The 21,887-nt window shown below is 60.9% G+C and overlaps 1 protein-coding gene across 1 annotated transcript; it reads left to right on the forward strand.

Moving 5' to 3' along the window:
• Positions 1-12,958: 12,958 nt before the first annotated feature.
• Positions 12,959-21,776, forward strand: NAGLU (N-acetyl-alpha-glucosaminidase). The gene is made up of 6 exons (XM_084615821.1): positions 12,959-13,368; positions 16,231-16,378; positions 16,834-16,980; positions 17,514-17,599; positions 18,231-18,487; positions 19,031-21,776. The coding sequence occupies exons 1-6, from the start codon at positions 12,974-12,976 to the stop codon at positions 20,245-20,247; spliced, it is 2,250 nt and encodes a 749-aa protein (XP_084471947.1). The 5' UTR covers positions 12,959-12,973; the 3' UTR covers positions 20,248-21,776.
• Positions 21,777-21,887: the final 111 nt, after the last annotated feature.

Genomic DNA, 21,887 nt, shown 5'->3' on the forward strand with positions numbered 1-21,887 from the left:
AGCTGAAGCCAGACGAATCCCAGTTAGAAATAAGGCAGCGGTTTGTAACCGGGCGGGTGACTGACCACTGGAACAAGCTCCTCAGGGCACTGGTGGGTTCCCCATCTCCTGGGGTCTGCAGACCCAGACTGGTTCCTTTCTGGGTGACGCTTTAGTCAGACCCCAGCTCTTGGGCTCAGGACGGGGGAGCTGGGGGATTCTCTGGCCTGTGCCATGCAGGAGGCCAGACTAGACAATCTAACGGTCCCTCCTGCCCTTAAAATCCAGGAATGTATTAACTGCAGTGCTACGGATGGGACCAGCTCCAGCCAGACCCTGAATCCTAGAATCTCAGGGTGCGAAGGGACCTCAGGAGTCATCTAGTCCAAGCCCCTGCTCAAAACAGGACCAATCCCCAATTTTTGCCCCAGAACCCTAAATGGCCCCCTCAAGGGTTGAACTCACAACCCTGGGTTTAGCAGGCCAATGCTCAAACCACTGAGCTATCCCTCCCCCAATTGCTTTGCTCTGATGTCATTCTGCAAAGCACCATCTCAGTCACTGTCATTGTGGCTTCAGCCAATCTGCCACAGATGTGACCCCATTCGGAGAGGCCCTGGTCAGGCCCAGCTGGGATCCACCTGGCCTTCCAGCTGCTTAGAAACCTGCGGAGTAACTACCCAATTCCCAGGGAGAGTGATAGGGCATCTCGTGGGCCCGTCTGTCTGGTGCCCACGGTGAGAGCTCTGCATGCCAGCCCTGTGCCCTCCTCCAGCCCCAGCCAAGCATTGCTGGAAGGGAAGCCCGGACAGGAGTGTACAGGGTCAGCACTGCCCGCAGGCTGCAAAGAGGAGCTGGCCAGTGCAGAGTGAGGCCTAGCAGAAGGATCTGGATCCAGAGAGGCCACGCCAAGCGCCAGTGGGCAAGGCAAGGGGCCGAGTTTAGTCTGGCTCCTCTTTGGAGCATCCCCCACCACAATCCCACCGGCTGCCTCCAGTTCTCCAGGTCCCACCCATTGGCTTCCCTGAGTCAAGTTATCAGAGCAAAGTGCAGCCACATGGTCTAACTGTCCCCAGCGAGGCTCTGCCCAGCTCCAGCCACAGCGCACCCCGCTGGGGACAGGCTGAGCTCCCTCGGACCTGGCTGGGCCCTGCCCACCTGCTCTCAGCACCGACGCTGCTGCTTAGCACCTCAGCAAAGCCACTGGGGCTGGGGAAGTTACCATCTGAGCTTCTGCCTCCCAGTGCCAGACCTGCCAGGGGATGGTTGGCAGGAATCAGAGGGGCTGGTTCTCAGGCTGTGACTGGCTGCAATGCCTTGGAGAGGAGCAAGGAGCCAACCAGAGGTGCAGGTGGAGAATCACCCTGGCATCTCTAGGACACCTGTCTCCCCAAGGGCTTTGCTACCATGCACAGCACCCATCTTCTCCGTCAATGGAATGCTCCCACCTCTGGGGCACGACATGGCCGCTGCTAGGGGGGCAGGACACTGTGAAGAGGGGCTCCCCATGTTCACCTGCCACAGTGAGGAGGGATCATGGGAGAGGCATTGTGCTGGTGCCTGATGGATGGTCCCGGAGATGGGAACATTGTCCCCCCAGCAGGGAGGGCACAAGCCTTGCCCCACCACACTATGGGCCATGGCCCAGCCCCACAGGGCCCTGCCTATCACCAGCTCCCTACCAGCCACTCCCGGCTTCCAGTGCCAAATCTTGATCAGTGACTGATAGTGGTGGATGCAGCTTAGGGTTCTGCAAGCTTCCCACCCCCAGCTCTGCTGGTTGTCCCCCAGTCCCAACCCACAGCCCCCCGCTGTCCCAGTCCGGGGTTGCCCTAAGCGATTGCCCGTCAGGCTGAGCTGTGAGGTGGTTTTGTGATGTGGACAGGTATCCACCAGGAACCAATGGAGCCAGATCATCCCATTTCAGGAACACTCTGGGTTTACTCTGTCCCCATGCATCCTGAGAGCAGCCCCAGGGGGAGGGGTGGGAGCCAGCAACAGAGCTGTCTCTCGAGGCACGGATCAGGGATGGTGATAAACCTGGTGTCACTGAGCAGCTGTGGGCCTGGAGCAGCTAGCGGGGGCCGTGACACCATGGTGATGGGCAGGAGCATGAGGGACAGCCAGCAGCCTTGGGATCACTACCCCAGTGTCTCCCCGTGCCCTGCACACTTGCTGGCATCGCTGCTCAGTATAATTCTCCTGCAGTTCTGTGGTGAGTGGCTGCTGCTGCAGACGGAGCTGCCTGTCTGGACTCGTTTGCGATGAGGGAAGGGAACAATACAGCCCCACGGGCTTGTTTCACATATGGCGCAGTGCTCCAGCCCCCCCGCCCCCTTTCCCACTGGCATATGGCGCTGGGCCATGCAGGGAACTTGCTGCCAGGCTGCGAGGCCCAGCTTCCATTGGGTCTGAGCTCCCATCAAGAGATACCAAGCGCATCCCAGCTGGGGACCCCCTGCCCAGCTGGTAGGAGCCACGGCCATGGAGAGGACAGTCCCTGTGCAGCAGGGAGAGGGAAGGGAATGGGCAGCTCAGCAGGCCCCTGCCAACCCCAGAGTCATGGTCCTGTCCAGCTGCGAAGGAAAAGGGGGGAGTCTCTGCCTTGGACTAGCCGTGGAGCCTCGGATAGCAGCCACGGGGCAGAGTCATGGCCTGGGGCCTGGCAGGGGGATAAAGCTCCATAAAGAATCTGGCTCTGTGAGGTCAGCGCCAAATGGGGAAACAAATGCTCCCTCGTCCCCTAGAAACATCTGGACTGGAGGCTGACAGCCAGCCAAGGGGCCTGCACTGGGGCCAGGGATCTGGTGGCTGGGATCTGCTCTGGATCACTTAGAAGGGTGGGGACCCGGTAATCAGGGCCCAGCACCGCCGTGGGGTTCCTCAGCTCATGTTGGGGGTGATTAGGCAGTGGGTTTAATGACAGTTAACTGGGGACTGGAGGAGTTTAGCTCTGCTCTCCGATGGGGCTCGTTAAAGGGCTTATTACATGCTGCTTGATGACTTCATTGACCTGGGGTAAGTGATGCACTGAGGGGTCCCCTGCCGCGTCCGGAACATGGGCCCTCACCCTCCCAGGAGGGTCGGCCTGGGCTGTGTTCATGCAGTCGCTCCCTCTGCCACATAATGCAGCCGTGTCTCATGTAGCCACCCCTTGGAGCCCATCCTGGCCCACCTGTGAGCAATGACCTGGCCAGGGGGCCACTTGGCAGCTCATTGGCTAATGAGGACTTGGGGCTGGCAAAGGCTGCCAGGTGGCGGCCGAAGGAGGGGCTCACAAGGATAAGAGCTCTGGGGACATTAGCAGGAGCTGCTGGCTGGTGAAGAGAAGTGAGTACAAAGGGGTAGGGACACGGACACAAGCTGCTTGAGGACTAGAGAGGGCCTGATGTGAAACTCAGTCCTGCAGGAGGCAGGACAGGATTCAAGGCCTGCATGTGGGAGGTGATACTTGTTGCCATTAGCCCCCAGCCAGAAGAAGGGCTGGATATTGAGGGGTTTCAGAGGAGCAGCCGTGTTAGTCTGTATCTGCAAAAAGAACAGGAGGACTTGTGACACCTTAGAGACTAACAAATTTATTAGAGCATGAGCTTTCATGGGCTACAGCCCACTTTGTCGGGGGACTAATGAGGGGGAGGGGTTGTACCCTGTAAAAGGAGTTAACCAAGGAGGTTAACCTCCCCACCAAGGAGGCCTCTTGTTCTTAGACCCTAGCTCCGAGTAGCGGACCGCCAGCCCCAGCAGGGAGCTGAGGCCTGGCACTGGCAGGGCCACCAGGGCGTGTGCTGGAGGCTGATGGCCCATCACAAGCTGCCTTTGGGGTGGGACACGGCATCAGCAAAACAGCGTGGTGCAGTGTGACCGCACAGCAGTGGCGTGGGGTGATGGCTGGGAAGTGACATGGAGCAGCGTGAAGGCACAGGAGTGACGTGGGGTGATGGCCGGGCAGTGGTGCGGCACAAGGAGCTGGGGGGCGTTGCCTAGGATGGAAATGCCCAGACTGTAACTTGACCGGGGGCAAGAGGTTCCTTTGGGTCTTGGGGTGACAAAGAGCAGAGACTCCCTGGCAAGCCCCACCCCACAGTGCCCAGGAATAGGCTGGCATAAGGCAGTGCTGCCTGCCATGGGAGCTCAGCCCCGTGGGCCTGGGTCTGAGTGGGCAATGCCGGTGCTGGGACAGGGCACCCAGCAGAGCCCATGGGAGCCCATTACAGCTCCTGCTCCAAAGCCAGAGCAGGGCCGGGGCCAGCCCTGGCCTCAGTCTCGCGCCCCAGGCCTGAGCTGCCCCTCTTCATGTGGAAGGAGCTGGCGGGCTCAGAGCCGGCCAGCATTCCCCTGGCAATGTTGAGGCATTTCCTGCCTGGCATGCTTGCCCCAAATCTCATTAAAGCCTCTCCACTTGAATTCTTTCATGTTTTATGGCGGGGGAGAGGGGGGGTAGTGCAGTGGTAACTGGCTCCTGGCTGGCCCACCACTCTGCCCCCAGCACAGCCCCCTCCCCTTCTCCCGGGGGAGCCCCCTCCCCTGGGGCCACATTGCTTTGTCCCTAAATGGGACTAGTTCCACAAATCTCCCCCGGGAGCCTGGCTCGAGGCCCCACCACCCAGTCTCTGTACCCTCCAAACAAGGGACGCAGAGAGGGGGGTTGACATGGGCCCGGACTAGCCCACAGGCCAGATTATGGCCCTGGTCTCTCTGGAATCACACCCCATCCCCAGCCCTGACTCTGGACTGACCCAGAGACACTGTAGCATTTGAAGGGCAGGTCACTACTATGCAGCCATGGCCTGTTCCCGGGAGGGACTCTCCATCAGCGTCGCTAACCCACCTCCCCAAGAGGAAGGAGCCAGGTCAACGGAGGAATTCTGTCTACACCAGGGCAGAGATTGATTTACTAGTGCTCGAGCCAGGGATAGAACCCAGGCGTCCTGGCTCCCAGGCCCCCCTGCTCTAACCCATTAGACCCTGTCCCACTCTCAGAGCTGGGGATAGAATCCAGGAGTCCTGCCTCCCAGTTCCCTCCCCAATCCTGCTGGGTGAAGAGGTGACCTCACCCTGGCTGGTAAATCAGTCAGGAAAAGGCAGCTCGGAGAGGAAACAATCCCCGGGCGGTAAAGCCGGGGGGGCACAGTGTTCCTCTCTAGGGCGTGCATTTCCCATCACCATAGCGCAGGGAGCTGGGGAGCGATACGGTGGGCGTGTCGGGGGGAGGGGGGGCTGAGCCACTGCAAGTGTCCCCAGCCCAGCTCTGAGATGCCAATCGCCCCCCAGCCTTTGTGTTCCCAGCAGGCAGGGGGCCAAACTGATAAGAGCCCTGCCAGGAACGACCTGAGGGAGCGGCTGGCCCCCGGGGTCATGGGAACGAGGCTGCCTGGGGCTGGAGCCAGCCTTCCCATGGGCCGCCCCGCTGCCGCCCTTCCCTAGGAGCAAGGCCGCCCCCATAATGCAACGTCCACCCCTGGAATTGGTGGGAGGGGGCACAGCTGGCTGGAAGGGGCCCTGTGGTCGGAGCATTAGGAGATGCGCTGTTTGCCCCCGCCCCGCTGAGCCCCCCAGCCAAGAAGGGCCATGAGTTACGAGTGGGGGTTGTTGTGCTGGGGGTTTAACGGGATCCCGCCTGACCCTGGAGGGACCTTCAAGCTAGAAAATACCTTTTCTCCCAGCGGAAACAACAAGTCAGGCATGTCTCCCTCAACCCAAATGTTAAGGGCACCGGCGGGGAGTGTGTGGGCTAGCCGGGGGGGCTGCGGGTTGGGATTCAGGGGCACCAGCAGAGCTGGGGGGAGCCCAGGGCTGGGATCGCAGGGGGCTGCGGGTCAGGATTGAGGGGGCTTGGATGCATTGAGGTGGCTGCGTGAGGATCCTGCCCCTCCGGCTGACACCAGCCAGGACTCGGCTGTTCTGGGTGGCAAGGGGCCGTGTTCCAAGGCTTTTCCGAGCCCTGCGCTCTGCTTCCCGGCCCCGGCTGGTAACTTCAGCCTTTGCTGCTCCCAGGGCGAAGCGCGGAGCCCACGAGAAGCATGCTCTGCCCTGACGATGGCTGCCCTACCATCCCCACGGTGCCCTGGCTGGCTTGGCAGGTGCCCCAGCTCCCGGCCCCACAGGGAGGCCCGGAGCAGGGCAGCAGCAGGCACCCACCCTGGGGAATTGTTACTGGAGAAGAATCCATACGTTACAATGTTAATCAGCATTAATTACCCAACGGCCTCGCCCCAGCCAGGGCCTGCCCGGACTTGCCTCAGTCTGCTGGAGCCATTTGGGGCTTTGCTGGGGGGGCAGGGGCTGGGTCACTAGCCCTGGAGACGGAGGGTCTCTGGGCACCCTTGGGCCGGGGACAGGTTCCCCAGCACAGTGCCTGGGGCCCAGCCAGCTCAGGGGGCGTGGGCTCATGTCTACAAGAAACTGGAATGAGGCCCCCCCAGCTCAAGCCACGTGGGCCACCAAGGAAGGCGCAGAATGCACCAAGTACCAGTCCTGTCCATGTGGCCAGCCGGAGCCGGCTGGGGACAGAATAGATTTTCACAGGGGCTGCGGGGGAGGCGAGGTTCCCCCAGGGCCTTGTTACAAGTCAGCACAGGCAGGGTAAGCACCTCCCCAAACTCCACCCCAGGTTGGCGAGTCCTGTCTGAACTGGACCCCAGAGCCTCACACAGCAGCTCTGCCAGGCGAGCCCCGAGGGTGCTGCACATGGGCCAGGCCGAGCGCGGCCGGACTCCGCTGGGAGCCTCTCTGGGTATTTCACTCTCTGATCTGCGGCACACCTGGACCCGCCCAGGGCACCTTCCCTGAGGGTTATTGAATTTCCTGGGAACCCCCAGTGGGAAGCAGTTACAAAACACCATTAACTCCTCCTCTTCCCCTGGGCCCCTGCTGGGATGCTGGGCCCTGCTCAGCACCTCCACCAGCAGATGCATCTATCTCCCTGCAGCTGGTACCAGCATTAATGGAGAGATGCTCCCTCACCCCTGGGAGATGGGCAGGGCCTGTAGCACCATTTCACTGTGGGGGAAACTGAGGCACAGAGCAAGGAATGGACTCAGCCCAAGTGACTCCAGTGGCCTAGCTGGGAATAGAACCCAGGAGTCCTGGCTCCCGGTCCTCCCTGCTCCAGGCCCACTCAGAGGACGTGGCATGCACCATGGAGACCAAATTCTCCTTCCCATCCATTGTTTGTGGTAAAGAGGGAAAACAGCCAAAATAAACAGGAAAGTGGGAAGGAGGCAGCTCCGCATGGAGCCATTTGGGGCCTTTATGCAAGGCAGGGGGAGGGACTTACAGCCTGCACCCCTCAGCTGGTCCCTGCATCCTTGGGCTGAGAAAGGCCAGAGAGGGGATCGCCCCAGCCTGGCTGAGCAAGGCCAGAGGGGTTGGAGAGCTGCTTCCAGGTCTCGCCTCTGGGGAGAAGGAAGCTGGGTCCCACTTTGCCATACAGAGCAATGCATTTCTCTTCACCTGCGCATGCCGTGTCTCAAGGAGTAACTCTGCACTGCCTCCCATCCATCCTTCGGCAGCCAGCCTGCCCCCTTTGTCCTGGGGCTCCCAGCCTGCCCCCCCACCCACACCCTCCGTCCTGGGGTACCCAGCCTGCACACCATGCATCTCCGGGCTTCCTCGGCAGGAATCGCCAGCATTGCGTGCTGGAATTTAATACCAGCTCTGTTATGTAACCTGGCTTCTTCCTGGGACAGCAAAGCTTCCCCTCCAGGCTGCGCAACGGGATGGGCAGCTCTGCCATCACGTGGCTTCTGGAAAACAAATCACTCTGCAAAAGGGAAAATAACATTACGGTTCCCTGGGGCCGGCTCAGCACGTTCCACCTCGAGCCCACTGCCCCCATGCTGGCCAGCCCGGGCTCACCCCTGAGGGATCTGCTACAGCCCTCTGTTCCCTTCCAGCACCCTTGAGCCCTGCTGCCACTGGCCAGTGCCTCCCAGCGAGGAGCTGCAGATCTTGGGGGGGCCCGCATCAGTAGGGCTTTCAGGGCTCCTTGTGGCCAGCGAGCTGGGCGTGTCAGTGAGCACGCAGCAGCCAGAGTGTTCCGGGGCCCTTGGCCTGGCCAGGATCAGAGAGAAGGACCGGGGTACCCAGCTCCAGCCGCCTGGAGCACCCCCCGCAACACCCCCACAGCTGTTGCTGAGAGCGGTGGGAACTGTGGGGTCTGAGCATCTCCAGCTGACCACGCCCCTGGTGCCAGAAGCTGGGCACCTGGAGGTCACTTTGGAAAACTGGAGCCAGAGTGACCTGGGTGCAGAGCTCCCCGGAACAGCTGGGGCAGGGGCTGGTCGCAACAGGCTGGCCTCTTTTCCTGCCGTCCTGCAGCCTCCCAGCAGGGGGCAGCCGAGCACCATGCAAAGGCTCCTGCAACCCGGGACACTGTTTCCTGGGCCAGCTGCTGTTCCCAGACCCAGAGCCCAGGCTTGTACTGAAATGCGGGCAAGTCCCTGGGCTGAGCAAGGCCAGGTGGAACTAGCCCGGCCGGGGCCATCACCCTGTTGCTCCCACTGCCTGTGAGAGCAGAAATGGGCCACGTGCCAGGGCCTGACGCCATGGGCCCGAGTCTGAGCTGCTCTGCAGTGGGCCAGCTGGACAGATGCCAGTTCAGCCTGGACGGTCCATGCTCGCCAGGCTGGCTCGTGGGCTGACCCGTTACACTTCCACCCACCATGGCAATGCCCCCCAGGTGCTCAGCCCCCAGAAGCAGTGGATTCTGGGAGCCCCAGTGCACAGTGTGTGACAAAGTGGGATTGTTCTTAATGTTTCCTTTGAATAGTGTGGGGGTGCCTCAGTTTCCCCTAGGCAGTTCTTAAGTATCTAGGGGGTGGGATAAGGGTGTATGATCACTGCAGAGCCCTAGAGAGCAGGTGCGTGCAGGGGTCTGGACACACAGAATGGCCGACACCCTGTTTCCTGGCAACTGATGGCCTGGGCCCTTCCCCCCCTGCAAGGTGAGAGCTAAAGGGTTGGAGAACAAAGGAATCAGGTGACCTCCTGGCCCGGGAAAGGGACAAAGCCCAGAGGAGGGGGGGGCTGGAGAGAGTTTCAGTTTGAGGCTGGCTGGGGACATGGTGTGAATCATAGAATATCAGAGTTGGAAGGGACCTCTGGAGGTCATCTAGTCCAACCCCCTGCCCAGAGCAGGACCAATCCCCATCTAAATCATCCCAGCCAGGGCTTTGTCAAGCCTGACCTTAAAAAGTACAGACGTGGTTGTCTGGCTCACTGCCCCCCAAAATGGACCCAACTGAGGGGTCCTGTTCTCTGCACCTACAAGCTCTGTGTTAGACCATGTTCCTGTCATCTAATAAACCTTCTGTTTTACTGGCTGGCTGGGAGTCACGTCTGACTGTGGAGTTGTGGGGCAGGACCCTCTGGCTTCCCCAGGACCCCGCCTGAGCGGACTTGCGGCGGGAAGCGCACGGAGGGGCAGAAGAGGCTGAAGGCTCCGAGGTCAGACCCAGGAAGGTGGAAGCTGTGTGAGCTGATTGCCCTGCAGACAGTCTGCTCCCAGAAAAGAGACTTCCCCAGAGTCCTGCCTGGCTTCGTAGGGAGCAGTTCCAGAGCATCACCCAGGGACTCCGTGACACTGTGGGACAGTTGAAGGACGATTACAGTGGCACTGGATGAGTGCAGGCTGAAGCGGGACCGCCTGTCTCAGTGTGTGGTGACCCCATGCGGCTGCTGGGAGCCCTTGGGGTGGGGAAGAGTTGTGTGCCCAAAGCACCCCCGACCCCTCTCCCCATGGAACACGTCCCTAGACGTGCTGGGCCCAGGAGAGAACAGCGGGACAGGACAGCTGTCAGGAGAGAGGACCCATGTGACTGTCAGGAGGACATGAGCAGTCCTGCAGGGCTCTTGTGGTCAATGGGAATGCACAGGGGTGGAGCCAGGAAGTGGCCCTGGTGTGTTGCTATTTGTCCGGGTCAGCCTGGTTTGGGTGACCTGGGAACGCAGCCGCCGGCAGAGAGAACACACAGCCCTGCAGTCCATCAGCTGGGGAGTTTCACTTCAGACACGGCTGCCTGCGTCCCACTCCCCTCCCCCCAGCTATGCTGCACGGTGCTGAGATCTCGGCCACGGGCTGTATTTCTGGACAGCACCCTTGACCCTGGCAGCAGCTTTTGGGGGGTGGAGGGGTGGTGGGAAACGATCCCGTGGGAAACCGCTGGCAAAGGGGCACTAGACACATAACAGCCTGCTGGTCCCATGACTCCTCCACTGTTCCTTGGGCATTTTGCCCCTGGATCCCAGCAAGGACTTTCCATTTCAGGGCTCAGATCCCATCCCTCTCCTGGGCAGGCCGCAGTGCCTCTCAGAGGGCTGGAATGGAATCCAGCTGTGTCACGGGGGAGACTACTTGCCCTCTAGCAGACTCCTGGCCAGGTTCCCATGGTGTAAACCCAGAGCAACCCCATGCATGGGGCACTGTGCTCATACCTGATTCATCCTGCTGGAACAGAGGGCAGAATCCGGCTAAGTCTGACCAGCTGCGCGGAGATCCTGCAGAAGGGCCCCTCAGTAGCAGCGGGGCAGAGGGTCTGGAGAACAGCTGGTTTGTCCCAAGCCAGACTGGCGTTCTGCTCTGCCTGTGTGTGGTTTTCCTGAATGGAAAGTTGTTGTTTTCAGAACTTAGCTCTCCCAGCCTGGTGCCTCTTAGACCCAGCCAGACATCCTCCCAGGGACATACGCAGGTCCATGGACCCATACGCACACTGACCGACCAGCAGATACACATCCACCCCCTCCCTCTGCCCTTCCCAGTCGCTCCCATGTCCAACAACCCAATGCCAGCCTCACTCTGCTGGTTTGATGTGTCCTGCAGCCGCAGCCTTGTAGCTCGCTGTGACCGGTGTCCCAGGGGGGCCAGCTGAAGTCACTCAATTAGGGTGAACTGCAAAGAATTGGGCAGATAATCTTCAAAGCTGGTGGATATTTTCAATACTTAGATTTACCAAGGCAGTATAAAACAGCTTCTTTATTACCTTGGTGGTTGCCCAGAAGCCAACACCACAGTTCCCTCCATCCAGGTACCCAAGTCAAATATTACGAAGATTCTGAAAATCTTATTTCATCATATAAAAGAAAAGGATCTGCTAATCCCAAAGGATCGGACATATTACCTCCCAGGTTAATGAATAGTCCAGATCTTACCCAAATACACACTAAAAGACCATTCTTATTAACTAAACTAAACTTTATTTAAAAAAAAGAAAAGAGAGAGAGTATGGTTAAAAGATCAATATACAGATAGACCTGAGTTCAATTCTTGAGGTTCAGATTCAAAGCAGAGATGGGGAGCTTTGTAGTTGCAAAGAGTTCGTTTGGAATTTAGTCCATAGGTGAGAATCCACTGTCATATACAGGGTGTACCAGCTGAACTGGGATCTCATCTTGTCACTCAAACTTCCCCTGGTGAAGCTTATGCAGACATGAGATAAAAAGGATCAGGACCCAAGGATCTTTTATAGAATTTCAGGTCTTTTTTGACAAGTTGGAGTCCCTCAGGGAACAACAGGCCCTTATTTCCTAAGCATTGTTGTTAATTATTCACACAGATTAACATAAGGCAATTTATGCACTAGGCAGTCTATCACCAGTACTTAGCTATACGAATTAACATCAGCTAACTGCTGGTTCTTCCACCAGTCACCAATGCTTGGCTCTACATTTCAAAGAGAGATTAATACAGCGATATCCCGTGTTTACAATTCATTTAAATGCTAGGACGTTCTTTTGATCTTTGAATTATCAGAATACAGCAGAGACAGGGACTGTGGATTACACTGTTGACCGCTACTCATCTCCCCACATGTCTTTAAGGGTTGAGTTTGAGTCATTTATTCTGCAGGATGTTTCTGGCCATGAGTCACACTCGTCTCTCTTTCATTCTCTGGAGAGGGTGGGGTCACTTCCATGTGGCCAGGATGGCTCATCTACCCTGCGCTGTTATTTCTACCATCAGCTGCCTTTGACTGCATCCCACTGACATTCTGCCATATGATCTTCTGTGGGGCAGGGTGTATATAAATACTCTCTTCCCACAGCTGACTGCAGGGGGAATTCCAGGGAAAAGCCCACCCAAATGGAAAATTAAATAGGAGGAACAGACGCCTCTGGGGACGAGAGAAGACACTCAGCGAGCCACACAGTTCAGACAGAGGCGGATACTTGCTGCACAAATGGAAAATTAAAGACTCGTGTGTGTGGCTGTGGACCCCCAGAACAGAGCATGGCCCACGGAACAGCTCAGTGCCCAATTCACAAATAGGAAGGAGGGTTCACAGCAACACACTCCACTACTCCAGATGCAATTCTCTGGCTTAACCATCCAAGTGTCACATTACAGCTGTTGCTCTGCATTTACATCAGCCACACACAGAAAACGGTTCAAACACACACAGGGGCACCCCCCACACTCGCCCACACATGAGCTTGCCCTGGGAGCTGCTCCCCAGACTCGGGGGGGGGGGCTGGGAGGGATCCCCTGGGTCGGTTTGGGGGGCTGGGGGGGAGCCCAAGGGTTGGTTGGGGGGAGGGAGGGATTGCTCCCCAGACTCGGGGGGGGGGCTGGGAGGGATCCCCTGGGTCGGTTTGGGGGGTTGGGGGGGAGCCCAAGGGTTGGTTGGGGGGGAGGGAGGGATTGCTCCCCAGACTCGGGGCGGGGGCTGGGAGGGATCCCCTGGGTCGGTTTGGGGGGTTGGGGGGGAGCCCAAGGGTTGGTTGGGGGGGAGGGAGGGATTGCTCCCCAGACTGGGGCGGGGGGACCTGGGCGGGATCCGTAGGCTGGGCTGGGGGGGCCGGGAGGGGTCCCTAGGGCCGGCTGGGGGAGGGCTCGATCCCCGGGGTCGGCTCCACGCCCCCGAGCCCCGGACACTGTTTCGCTCGGGCGCATGGATACCTCGGGCGGCGGGGGGGGCGTGGCCGGCCGCTGATTGGCTCCCGGGAGGGCCGCCCCCCCAGCTGGCCGCGCCCGGGGCGGGAGAGGCTGGACCCGGCCATGGCGCTCGCCGCGCTGCTGCTGCTGCTGCTCCTGGCGGCCGCCCCGGCCCCGGCCCCCGCCCCCGCCCCGCAGGCGGCCGACGCGCGGCAGGCGGCGGCGGTGCGGGAGCTGCTGCAGCGGCTGCTGGGGCCGCGGGCGGCCGCGGGCTTCGCCGTGGCGGTGAACCGCTCGCTGGCGGCCGGCGGCCCGGACACCTACCAGCTCAGCTCCCCGCCCGGCGCCGCGGAGCGGGTGCGGGTGGCCGGCTCCAGCGGGGTGGCCGCCGCCGCCGGCGTCTACCGCTACCTGCGGGAGCTCTGCGGCTGCCACGTGTCCTGGTCCGGGGCGCAGCTGCGGCTGCCGGACCCGCTGCCCGCCGTGCCCGGGGTGATCCGCGCCGCCAGCCCCAACAGGTACCCGCCCCCCCCCGGCTGTCCCTCCCCGGCCGCTGCCCCCGCCCCCCCCCGGCTGTCCCTCCCCGGCCGCTGCCCCCGCCCCCCCCCCGGCTGTCCCCCCCCGGCCGCTGCCCGCCGTGCCCGGGGTGATCCGCGCCGCCAGCCCCAACAGGTACCCGCCCCCCCCCGGCTGCCCCCGCCCCCCCCCCGGCTGTCCCTCCCCGGCCGCTGCCCCCGCCCCCCCCCCCGGCTGTCCCCCCCCGGCCGCTGCCCGCCGTGCCCGGGGTGATCCGCGCCGCCAGCCCCAACAGGTACCCGCCCCCCCCCGGCTGTCCCTCCCCGGCCGCTGCCCCCGCCCCCCCCCGGCTGTCCCTCCCCGGCCGCTGCCCCCGCCCCCCCCCGGCTGTCCCCCCCCGGCCGCTGCCCGCCGTGCCCGGGGTGATCCGCGCCGCCAGCCCCAACAGGTACCCGCCCCCCCCCTCCGGCCCCGGCCGCTGCCCCCGCCCCCCCCCGGCTGTCCCCCCACCCCGGCCGCTGCCCCTGTCCCCCCCCCGGCCGCTGCCCGCCGTGCCTGGGCTGATCCGCGCCGCCAGCCCCAACAGGTACCTGCCCCCCCGCCCCCCGGCCGCTGCCCCCGCCCCCCCGCCGGCTTCTCTCACCCCCCCCCCCCCCCGCGCTCCTGTCCTGGAATTTAGATGCCGTGGGCCAGGTTTGTGGTTGGTGGAGGGCGTGGAGTTAATGGCGCTTACCCCAGGGGTGTCTGTGGTCCTGTGTCTCTGACCCACGGGGGTGAGAGGGATGGCGTCTGCCTCTAGCGCCTGTTCTGCTCGCTGTGCAGCCGCTCTGGGTGGGCCCGTGGCGGGACCGGGGGGCTCTGGGGCGGAAAGGGCACTTCCCCATTTAACAGGGAGCTTCAGTCAGCTGCCCGCAGCCTTCCCGGCAAGAGGAAGCGTCTCCCTGTCCTGGAGCGGCCCCCACGCTGACTGAGAGCCGCTTGGATCCTGGCTGTGCTGGTCGTGTGAACGGGTGCTCTTGGCTGGGTCCTGATGCTCAGGCTAGCAAAGATCGACCCAATTAGCTCAGCCACTGGGGCGCCCGAGGGGAGCCTTCCCTTGGCCTGTGAAAGCTGACAAAGCTCCTGGCAGGCGCATGGGGGCTGCGTGGCTTGATCGGTTTTGCTACGTGAAAGCGAAGGAAGAATCCTGGAGCAGCGGGGTTGCACATGCAGGTCCTTGGAAACCAGTCCTCTTCCCCCAAGGCTGCCCTGGCCATCGGCCTGGGGTCTGGTGCGGCTCGTCTGGAAGCTTTGGTTAGTGCTCCTTCAGCCGGAAGGCAAAGCCCTGCAGCGTTTCCCACTAGCGGCTGCGCTGGACGCAAGGGAGCGGGAAGGGTCTTGGCTTGGTTCGTTGCCATACAGTCAAGCCGCTGGTGAAATCTTAAAAAGAAAAGGAGGCCTTGTGGCACCTTAGAGACTAACCAATTTATTTGAGCATGAGCTTTCCTGAGCTACAGCTCACTTCATCGGGTGCATACCGTGGAAACTGCAGCAGACTTTATATATACACAGAGAATATGAAACAATACCTACTCCCACCCCACTGTCCTGCTGGTAATAGCTTATCTAAAGTGATCATCAGGTGGGCCATTTCCAGCACAAATCCAGGTTTTCTCACCCTCCACCCCCCCACACAAATTCACTCTCCTGCTGGTGATAGCCCATCCAAAGTGACAACTCTTTACACAATGTGCATGACAATCAAGTTGGGCTATTTCCTGCACAAATCCAGGTTTTCTCACATCCCCCCCACCCCCATACACACACAAACTCACTCTCCTGCTGGTAATAGCTCATCCAAACTGACTACTCTTCAAGTTTAAATCCAAGTTAAACCAGAACATCTGGGGGGGGGGGGGTAGGAAAAAACAAGAGGAAACAGGCTACCTTGCATAATGACTTAGCCACTCCCAGTCTCTATTTAAGCCTAAATTAATAGTATCCAATTTGCAAATGAATTCCAATTCAGCAGTTTCTCGCTGGAGTCTGGATTTGAAGTTTTTTTGTTTTAAGATAGCGACCTTCATGTCTGTGATTGCGTGACCAGAGAGATTGAAAGTCTGCTGCAGTTTCCACGATATGCATCTGATGAAGTGAGCTGTAGCTCACGAAAGCTTATGCTCTAATAAATTGGTTAGTCTCTAAGGTGCCACAAGTCCTCCTTTTCTTTTTGCGAACACAGACTAACACGGCTGTTACTCTGAAACTCGTGAAATCTTGTGGCTCTCACTCGAGATCATCTGGAAACAGCCTCCTGCTGTTCTTGCTGCTTGGAGGAGAAAGGGGACCGTCCGTTTACAATTCTTCACGGGCAAAGATATTGCCTTACCGGAGAGCGCGGCAGGGGGTCTCCGTGCCTGGTCCTCGCTGTCCTGTTCGCTGCTTGTGCTTCATTAGTCTTGGACAATGACCATTCCTCTCTGTCTAACGTAGAGAATGGGCCCTTTGGTTTGTTGCAAACAACTGGATCAGTTTCCCTGCTAGGCTTTGCATGAGCTGTAGGTGTTTGAGCTGCAAAACACACAGGGGGATGTTGAAATCGACACAAAAAAAGTGTCTCCACTGAAAAAACAAAGTCCCTGTGTGTAGCATCGGGGGTGTAACGTTTGCGCTCAGGGGAAGAGGCTGTCTGAGTTAGTTCTCCAGCATCCGTGGGGCCAGTGCTGGCCGGGAGCGGACAAGATGCCTGGATGCACATTAAGTTCCATTGCGAGGAGCTGCTTCCATCCCGGCTTCTTTCACCTGTGCCAACCCCGAGGTAGTCTCCTGGGGTGGGGTCCGGAGTCTGGCATGTTCTCTGAGGCGTCTGTTCTCTCCGCTCCCAGGTTCCGCTACTACCAGAACGTCTGCACCCAGAGTTACTCCTACGTGTGGTGGGACTGGCCTCGCTGGGAGAGAGAGATCGACTGGATGGCGCTCAACGGCATCAACCTAGCGCTGGCGTTTACCGGGCAGGAGGCTGTTTGGCAGCGGGTTGAGTATTTGATTGGTCTCTAGTGAAGCCGTGTTGCATGCAGGGCCTGGCTGGGGAGATGCATTAAATGTATTGTCCTGTGGACAGCACAGAACAGGTCGCTCTGTGGGGAGGGCTGCCGTCCGGGGAGCGACCCAGCCCCTTGATGTGGGGCAGCAGCTGACCAGCAGCCCAGCCATCTCTGGTTAGCGTGGCCAGGTAGATCTGCTGCGTTGGCCGAGCTGGGGCTGCGGAGGCTGGGATTGGCCAGAGGGGAGCGTTTCCAGCATTGGGCACATCCAGGCCGAACGCACCCTGTGGGGCTGAGCGAGCGCTGTGCTCAGCAGGGCAGCATCTTCCCGTCAGCAGCCACTGGGAGCTGCAGGAGGGAGCAGCAAAGGGCTTCAGCTGAATCTGGCCCTCTGCTTTGAGCAGCTGACGTCGCTCCTTGTGTTCTTCCCCCCGTTCGCTCCAGGTGTATCTGTCCTTGGGCCTGAACCAGTCTGAAATAGACGAGTACTTCACCGGGCCCGCCTTCCTTGCCTGGAACCGCATGGGGAACCTGCACACCTGGGCGGGGCCCCTGCCTCTCTCCTGGAACCTAAAGCAGCTGTACCTGCAGGTACCTGCGCTTGGCTCACTGTTGGGGCCAGGTCTGTGAGCACCCAGCCTGCATGTTGTGGAGACGCCCCCGCGACAGCTCTCCCTGCTTTCTTCCTCCCTCAGCGTGCACTGCCAGACAAGCATGTGGGAGCCAGGGGTATGGTGCCGCCCATGGGATGCAGGGGCTGTGGAATAAGTGCCTGGGGGAAGGGCCCTAGGAAACGTGCTCTAGGGACTAACTTGCCCTGGCCCCCAAAGAGCTGGGACACTGAGCTGACCTGGGTATTGTCTCCATCGTCCTAGTCCCTCTGGACTGAGAGCAGCCCCTGAGCTGAGTTCCAAGCCAGGCTGTCTTTCCCCCCCCCGCCCCCGTCTGGTACTTGTGGGCTTGGAGCTTTGTTCAGGGCTACGATTGGGGGCGGGAGACTCCAGTACGGATACGCTCATGTGGTGCGTGTCTGTCCCTGAGCTGGGTGGTGCAGCCCAGAGCAACGTGCCTCCGTCTCCCGGCCCCTTCTCCCCCTTTATCCGGCTTTTCCTCCTTTCTCCCAGTACAGGATCCTGGAGAGGATGCGGTCGTTGGGAATGATCCCGGTGCTGCCAGCGTTCGCGGGGCATGTCCCCAGGGGTGTCTTGAGGTAGATACAGATGTGGGAGTGCGTCAGTGTTGGGGCTTGGGCAAGACCAATTCTCCCAGATGGGCATCTGTCCCCACCGAATACAACTCAGCCGCATGTGCCTGAGAGCAGCAGAGACCCATGGGACTGACAGAGCTGTTAGGGATGTAAATGGTTAACCGATTAACCAGTTAACTGGTAAGCATTAGGCTTACTGTTAACCGAACTGTAACCGTTTACCCCGGTGGCCGGCTGGAGCAGCCCCAGCTGTGCCAGGCTGGGCAGGCAGGCGGGACCCCATCCCTGGCTGTGGTAGGCTGGCAGGACCCTGGCGGGTAGGCGGCTGGAGCGGACACAGGCCCACAGCCCCACTGGGATCCCAGCTCAAGCTGGGCCAGTGGGAGCCCAGCCCCTGCTGCCCCGCGCTGGTCCTCCAGAGCCACCTCAGTTAACCGGTTAAACTAGATAATTTTAATCATTTAACCGGTTTCCTTTTTTAACCAATATTTCCGTCCCTAGTAGCTGTGCACACCCATCTAGGCCAGGCTCCCCAGATGGCTCCTTGCACCCACGTGCAGAGCTCTACATTGCTGGGTGGGTTGGGAGAGCCCTGCCCCCTGCTCTGACTCCTGGCTGCTGCTCTGTGCTGTAGGGTTTTCCCTCGGATAAACGTCACTCGGCTCGGGAGCTGGAGCAACTTCGACTGCACCTACTCTTGTGCCTACCTGCTGGACCCTGGCGATCCCATGTTCCAAGTGATCGGGACCCTCTTCCTGAAGGAGCTGATCCGAGAGTTCGGCACGGATCACATCTACAACGCAGACACCTTCAATGAGATGAGCCCCCTGTCCTCCGACCCTGCCTACCTCTCAGGGGTCAGCGCTGCCGTCTTCAGATCCATGACTGGAGGTAGGACCCGAGCAGGAAACCAGGCTCCTCCTAAAGGGCTTGGATGGCTCGGGGTGGGGAGCTGGGAACCTTTCATCCCAGGGCTTTGGGTCAAGGCTGGTCTAGATTCCTGCCGGCCGGGGCTGCAGCTCAGACTGTCCCCAGGCTGCGCTGGCTTGGTGGCCCAGCTGGAATGAGTTGGTCATTTCAGGGCAGTGGATGGGTGGCCAGTTGTGAGCAGCCTCCGCAGAGGAGGGGCATGGTGAGGGCTCTGCAGGGCAGGGGCATTAGCGAGACTGGGAGGGCAGTGCACGGGAGAGCCTGTCTGGGCTGAACCGGCTCTGAGGACTGCAGCCAGCAGGCCAGGCCCTTACATGCAGCTTGCGGGGTGAGCTGCACAGTGAGCTCTCGGGGCCGGCAGGCAGAGGGGGGCTGGTACCGCTCAGAGCCCAAGGGCAGCTGATGCGCTGAGCCCTTTATAGGGAGCGACAGGTGTGGGGCAGCTCTGTCGTGGGGGGACAGCGTGTCCTGAGGTCACTAACGGCTCTGTGTGTCTGTCCCCAGCCGACCCCGACGCGCTGTGGCTGATGCAGGGCTGGCTCTTCCAGCACCAGCCCGACTTCTGGCAGCCGGCCCAGGTGCGGGCCCTGCTGCGTGGCGTGCCAAGCGGCAGGATGATCGTGCTGGATCTCTTTGCGGAGTCCAAGCCCGTGTACCAGTGGACGGAGTCCTTCTATGGGCAGCCCTTCATCTGGTGCATGCTGCACAACTTCGGCGGCAACCACGGCCTCTTTGGCACGGTGGAGAGCATCAACCGGGGCCCCTTCGACGCCCGGCGCTTCCCCAACTCCACCCTGGTGGGCACCGGCCTGGCCCCGGAGGGCATTGAGCAGAACGACATGGTCTATGAGCTGATGAGCGAGCTGGGCTGGCGCCAGGAGCCACTGGACCTCCAGCAGTGGGTCGCCAACTACGCCGAGCGGCGCTACGGCGCCAGGAACGCGGAGGCGGCCGGCGCCTGGCAGCTGCTGCTCCGCAGCGTCTACAACTGCTCGGGGCTCTGCGCCAACCACAACCGCAGCCCGCTGGTGCGCCGGCCGTCCCTGCGCATGGCCACGGGCCTGTGGTACAATACGAGCGACGTCTACGAGGCCTGGCGCCTGCTGCTGGGTGCGGCTGCCGAGCTGGGCCCCAGCCCCGCCTTCCGCTACGACCTGGTGGACGTAACCCGGCAGGCCGCGCAGCAGCTGGTGAGCGAGTACTACCTGGAGATCAAGCGGGCCTTCGAGAGCCGCTCGCTGCCGGAGCTGCTGACGGCCGGCGGGGTGCTGCTGTACGACCTGCTCCCGGCGCTGGACGGCCTCCTGGCCAGTGACCCCCACTTCCTGCTGGGCCGCTGGCTGGAGCAGGCTCGGGCCGCAGCCACCAGCGACAAGGAAGCCGAGCTGTACGACCTGAACGCCCGCAACCAGGTGACGCTGTGGGGGCCCAACGGCAACATCTTGGACTACGCCAACAAGCAGCTCGGGGGGCTGGTGCTGGACTATTACCGGGTTCGCTGGAGCCTCTTCGTCTCAGCGCTGGTGGAGAGCCTGACCACCGGCACCCCCTTCCACCAGGAGCAGTTCAACCAGGCCGTCTTCCAGCTGGAGCGGGGTTTCATCTACAACGGCAAGCGCTACCCCTCCCAGCCGGCCGGCGACACGCTGGAGATCGTCAGGAAGATCTTCCTCAAGTATTACCCCCGTGCCATGCGGCGCGGCCGGGTGGGGGCCGCGTGAGGGCGGCTGGTGGCTCTGGGGGGGTGGGAATGGCGTCTCTGCGGCTGGCCCGGCCTCTCCCACGCCGGAGAGGGTGGTTCCCCGTCCTACCCCCCCAAGCCTCTGCCAGAGCCTGAACCAAGGCCGTGGACCCAAAGGGAAACCAAGCAGGAGCCTTGCGCTGTGTGTGAGCCACGCTGCCGTGTGGGCAGGAGCGGGACTGGGCTGGACCCACCAGTGCAGCACGGCGAGCTGGGGAATGAGCTCCTGGGGAAAGGGCTGGAGGGACCGATCCTGCACTGACCCTCGGGGAGCTGGGATGCTCTGACCTGACCAGCGTCTCCATCGGCCCAGCCTTGCGGCTTGGAGGCTGATCCCAGTGTCTGGGGGAGGCCGCTGGATTGTGGGGCGGAGGGTGGACGGGGCCTGTTGCAGGGGCAGGGAGGACGGAGGGTGAGAGTGCTGATCCCCTGGGGGCATGGGATTTGCAGAAGGGGGCAGGGGTAGACGCTGGGATACCATGGTGCTGGGTGCAGATCTGGAATGGGCACATGTGGGCAGTGCCCACCTTGTAGGTGATGCCCTCGCTGCTGTAGGCTGAAAAACCCCCAAGTCCCATTTCCCCACCACTGGCAGCTGCAAGGTTTGGGGAGGCTCTCAGAGGAGGGAATCGCTTCTGAACAGACCCGGGGCGGGAAATGCAGCGGGACCCTCGCAAGCCCAGGGGAAGAGTCTCTCTGTCCGGGGAGGGGAGTGTGTCCGGGGAGGGGAGTGTGAACACGCTGCTATTCAGGGGTCTAAAGAACAAAAACCAGGGAGGCCGGAAAGCCCCAATCCTGCTGCTTTGATGCCGTTGCAAAGTGCGCACTGCAGCCGGGTCCCTGCGAATCTTGCCCCCTGCCCAGGGCTAGGCACTGCATCGCCCGCAGCTCCCATCTGTCCCTGGCTAGGGGGTGCTGCCTCAACTCCTGTCCCCCCTTTGCCCCCCCCAGAAGCCCCCTCCCAGCCCCTGGGTGTCAGAGCAGTTCTAAGGGCTGTCCCCACTCTTCTCCCCACGTGCCCTCTCTGTTGGTCTCAAATGGGGGCAGATCTGCCCCAGAACAGCAGCTCACCCCGTGGGGTTATTCCTAGTGCCAGGACCTGTCCGGATGGGGGCTGGCTCCCCACTCTGAACCCCCTCTGTGCCTTTGTACTAAAGGAAAAACAGACTTTGGGAATATATTTTTATGAGGACAGTATATTTTTACACCAGAGACCCCCCCACTCGCCCCCCTCCACCCAGAGTGCTGCTCTGTGCCTTGCCCCCTTCCCGCACCGGCCTGTGAGGCTCCTAAGGAGAGCTGGCACGGGTCTGAATTCCTCCTTGCACCTGCTTCCAGTCTCGGGGCACGAGAGGTGCAGCCGGAGCGCGGGGGCTGGGCTGCCGTGGACTCTCTCTCTTCTAGCTGAATGATTTTCATACGATTGCGTAAGTTGGTTTGAACTGGAAGCACTTTTCGGAGGCTCTGATGCCCGTACTGTGCCTGCCAATTAAAGCCCTGGCAGCCGTTCGTTCCGCATCTGGGGGTGTCTCTTCCCCATCCCCTCCCGGCATTATTGACAGAGGGCGATGTGGCTCTGGGCGCTGTGCCCAGCGGGGCGAGGAGGGTGGCAGCTGTGAA

This window comes from Lepidochelys olivacea (genome assembly GCF_965140295.1).
Source record: "Lepidochelys olivacea isolate rLepOli2 genome assembly, chromosome: 27".
Lineage (NCBI taxonomy): Eukaryota > Metazoa > Chordata > Testudines > Cheloniidae > Lepidochelys > Lepidochelys olivacea.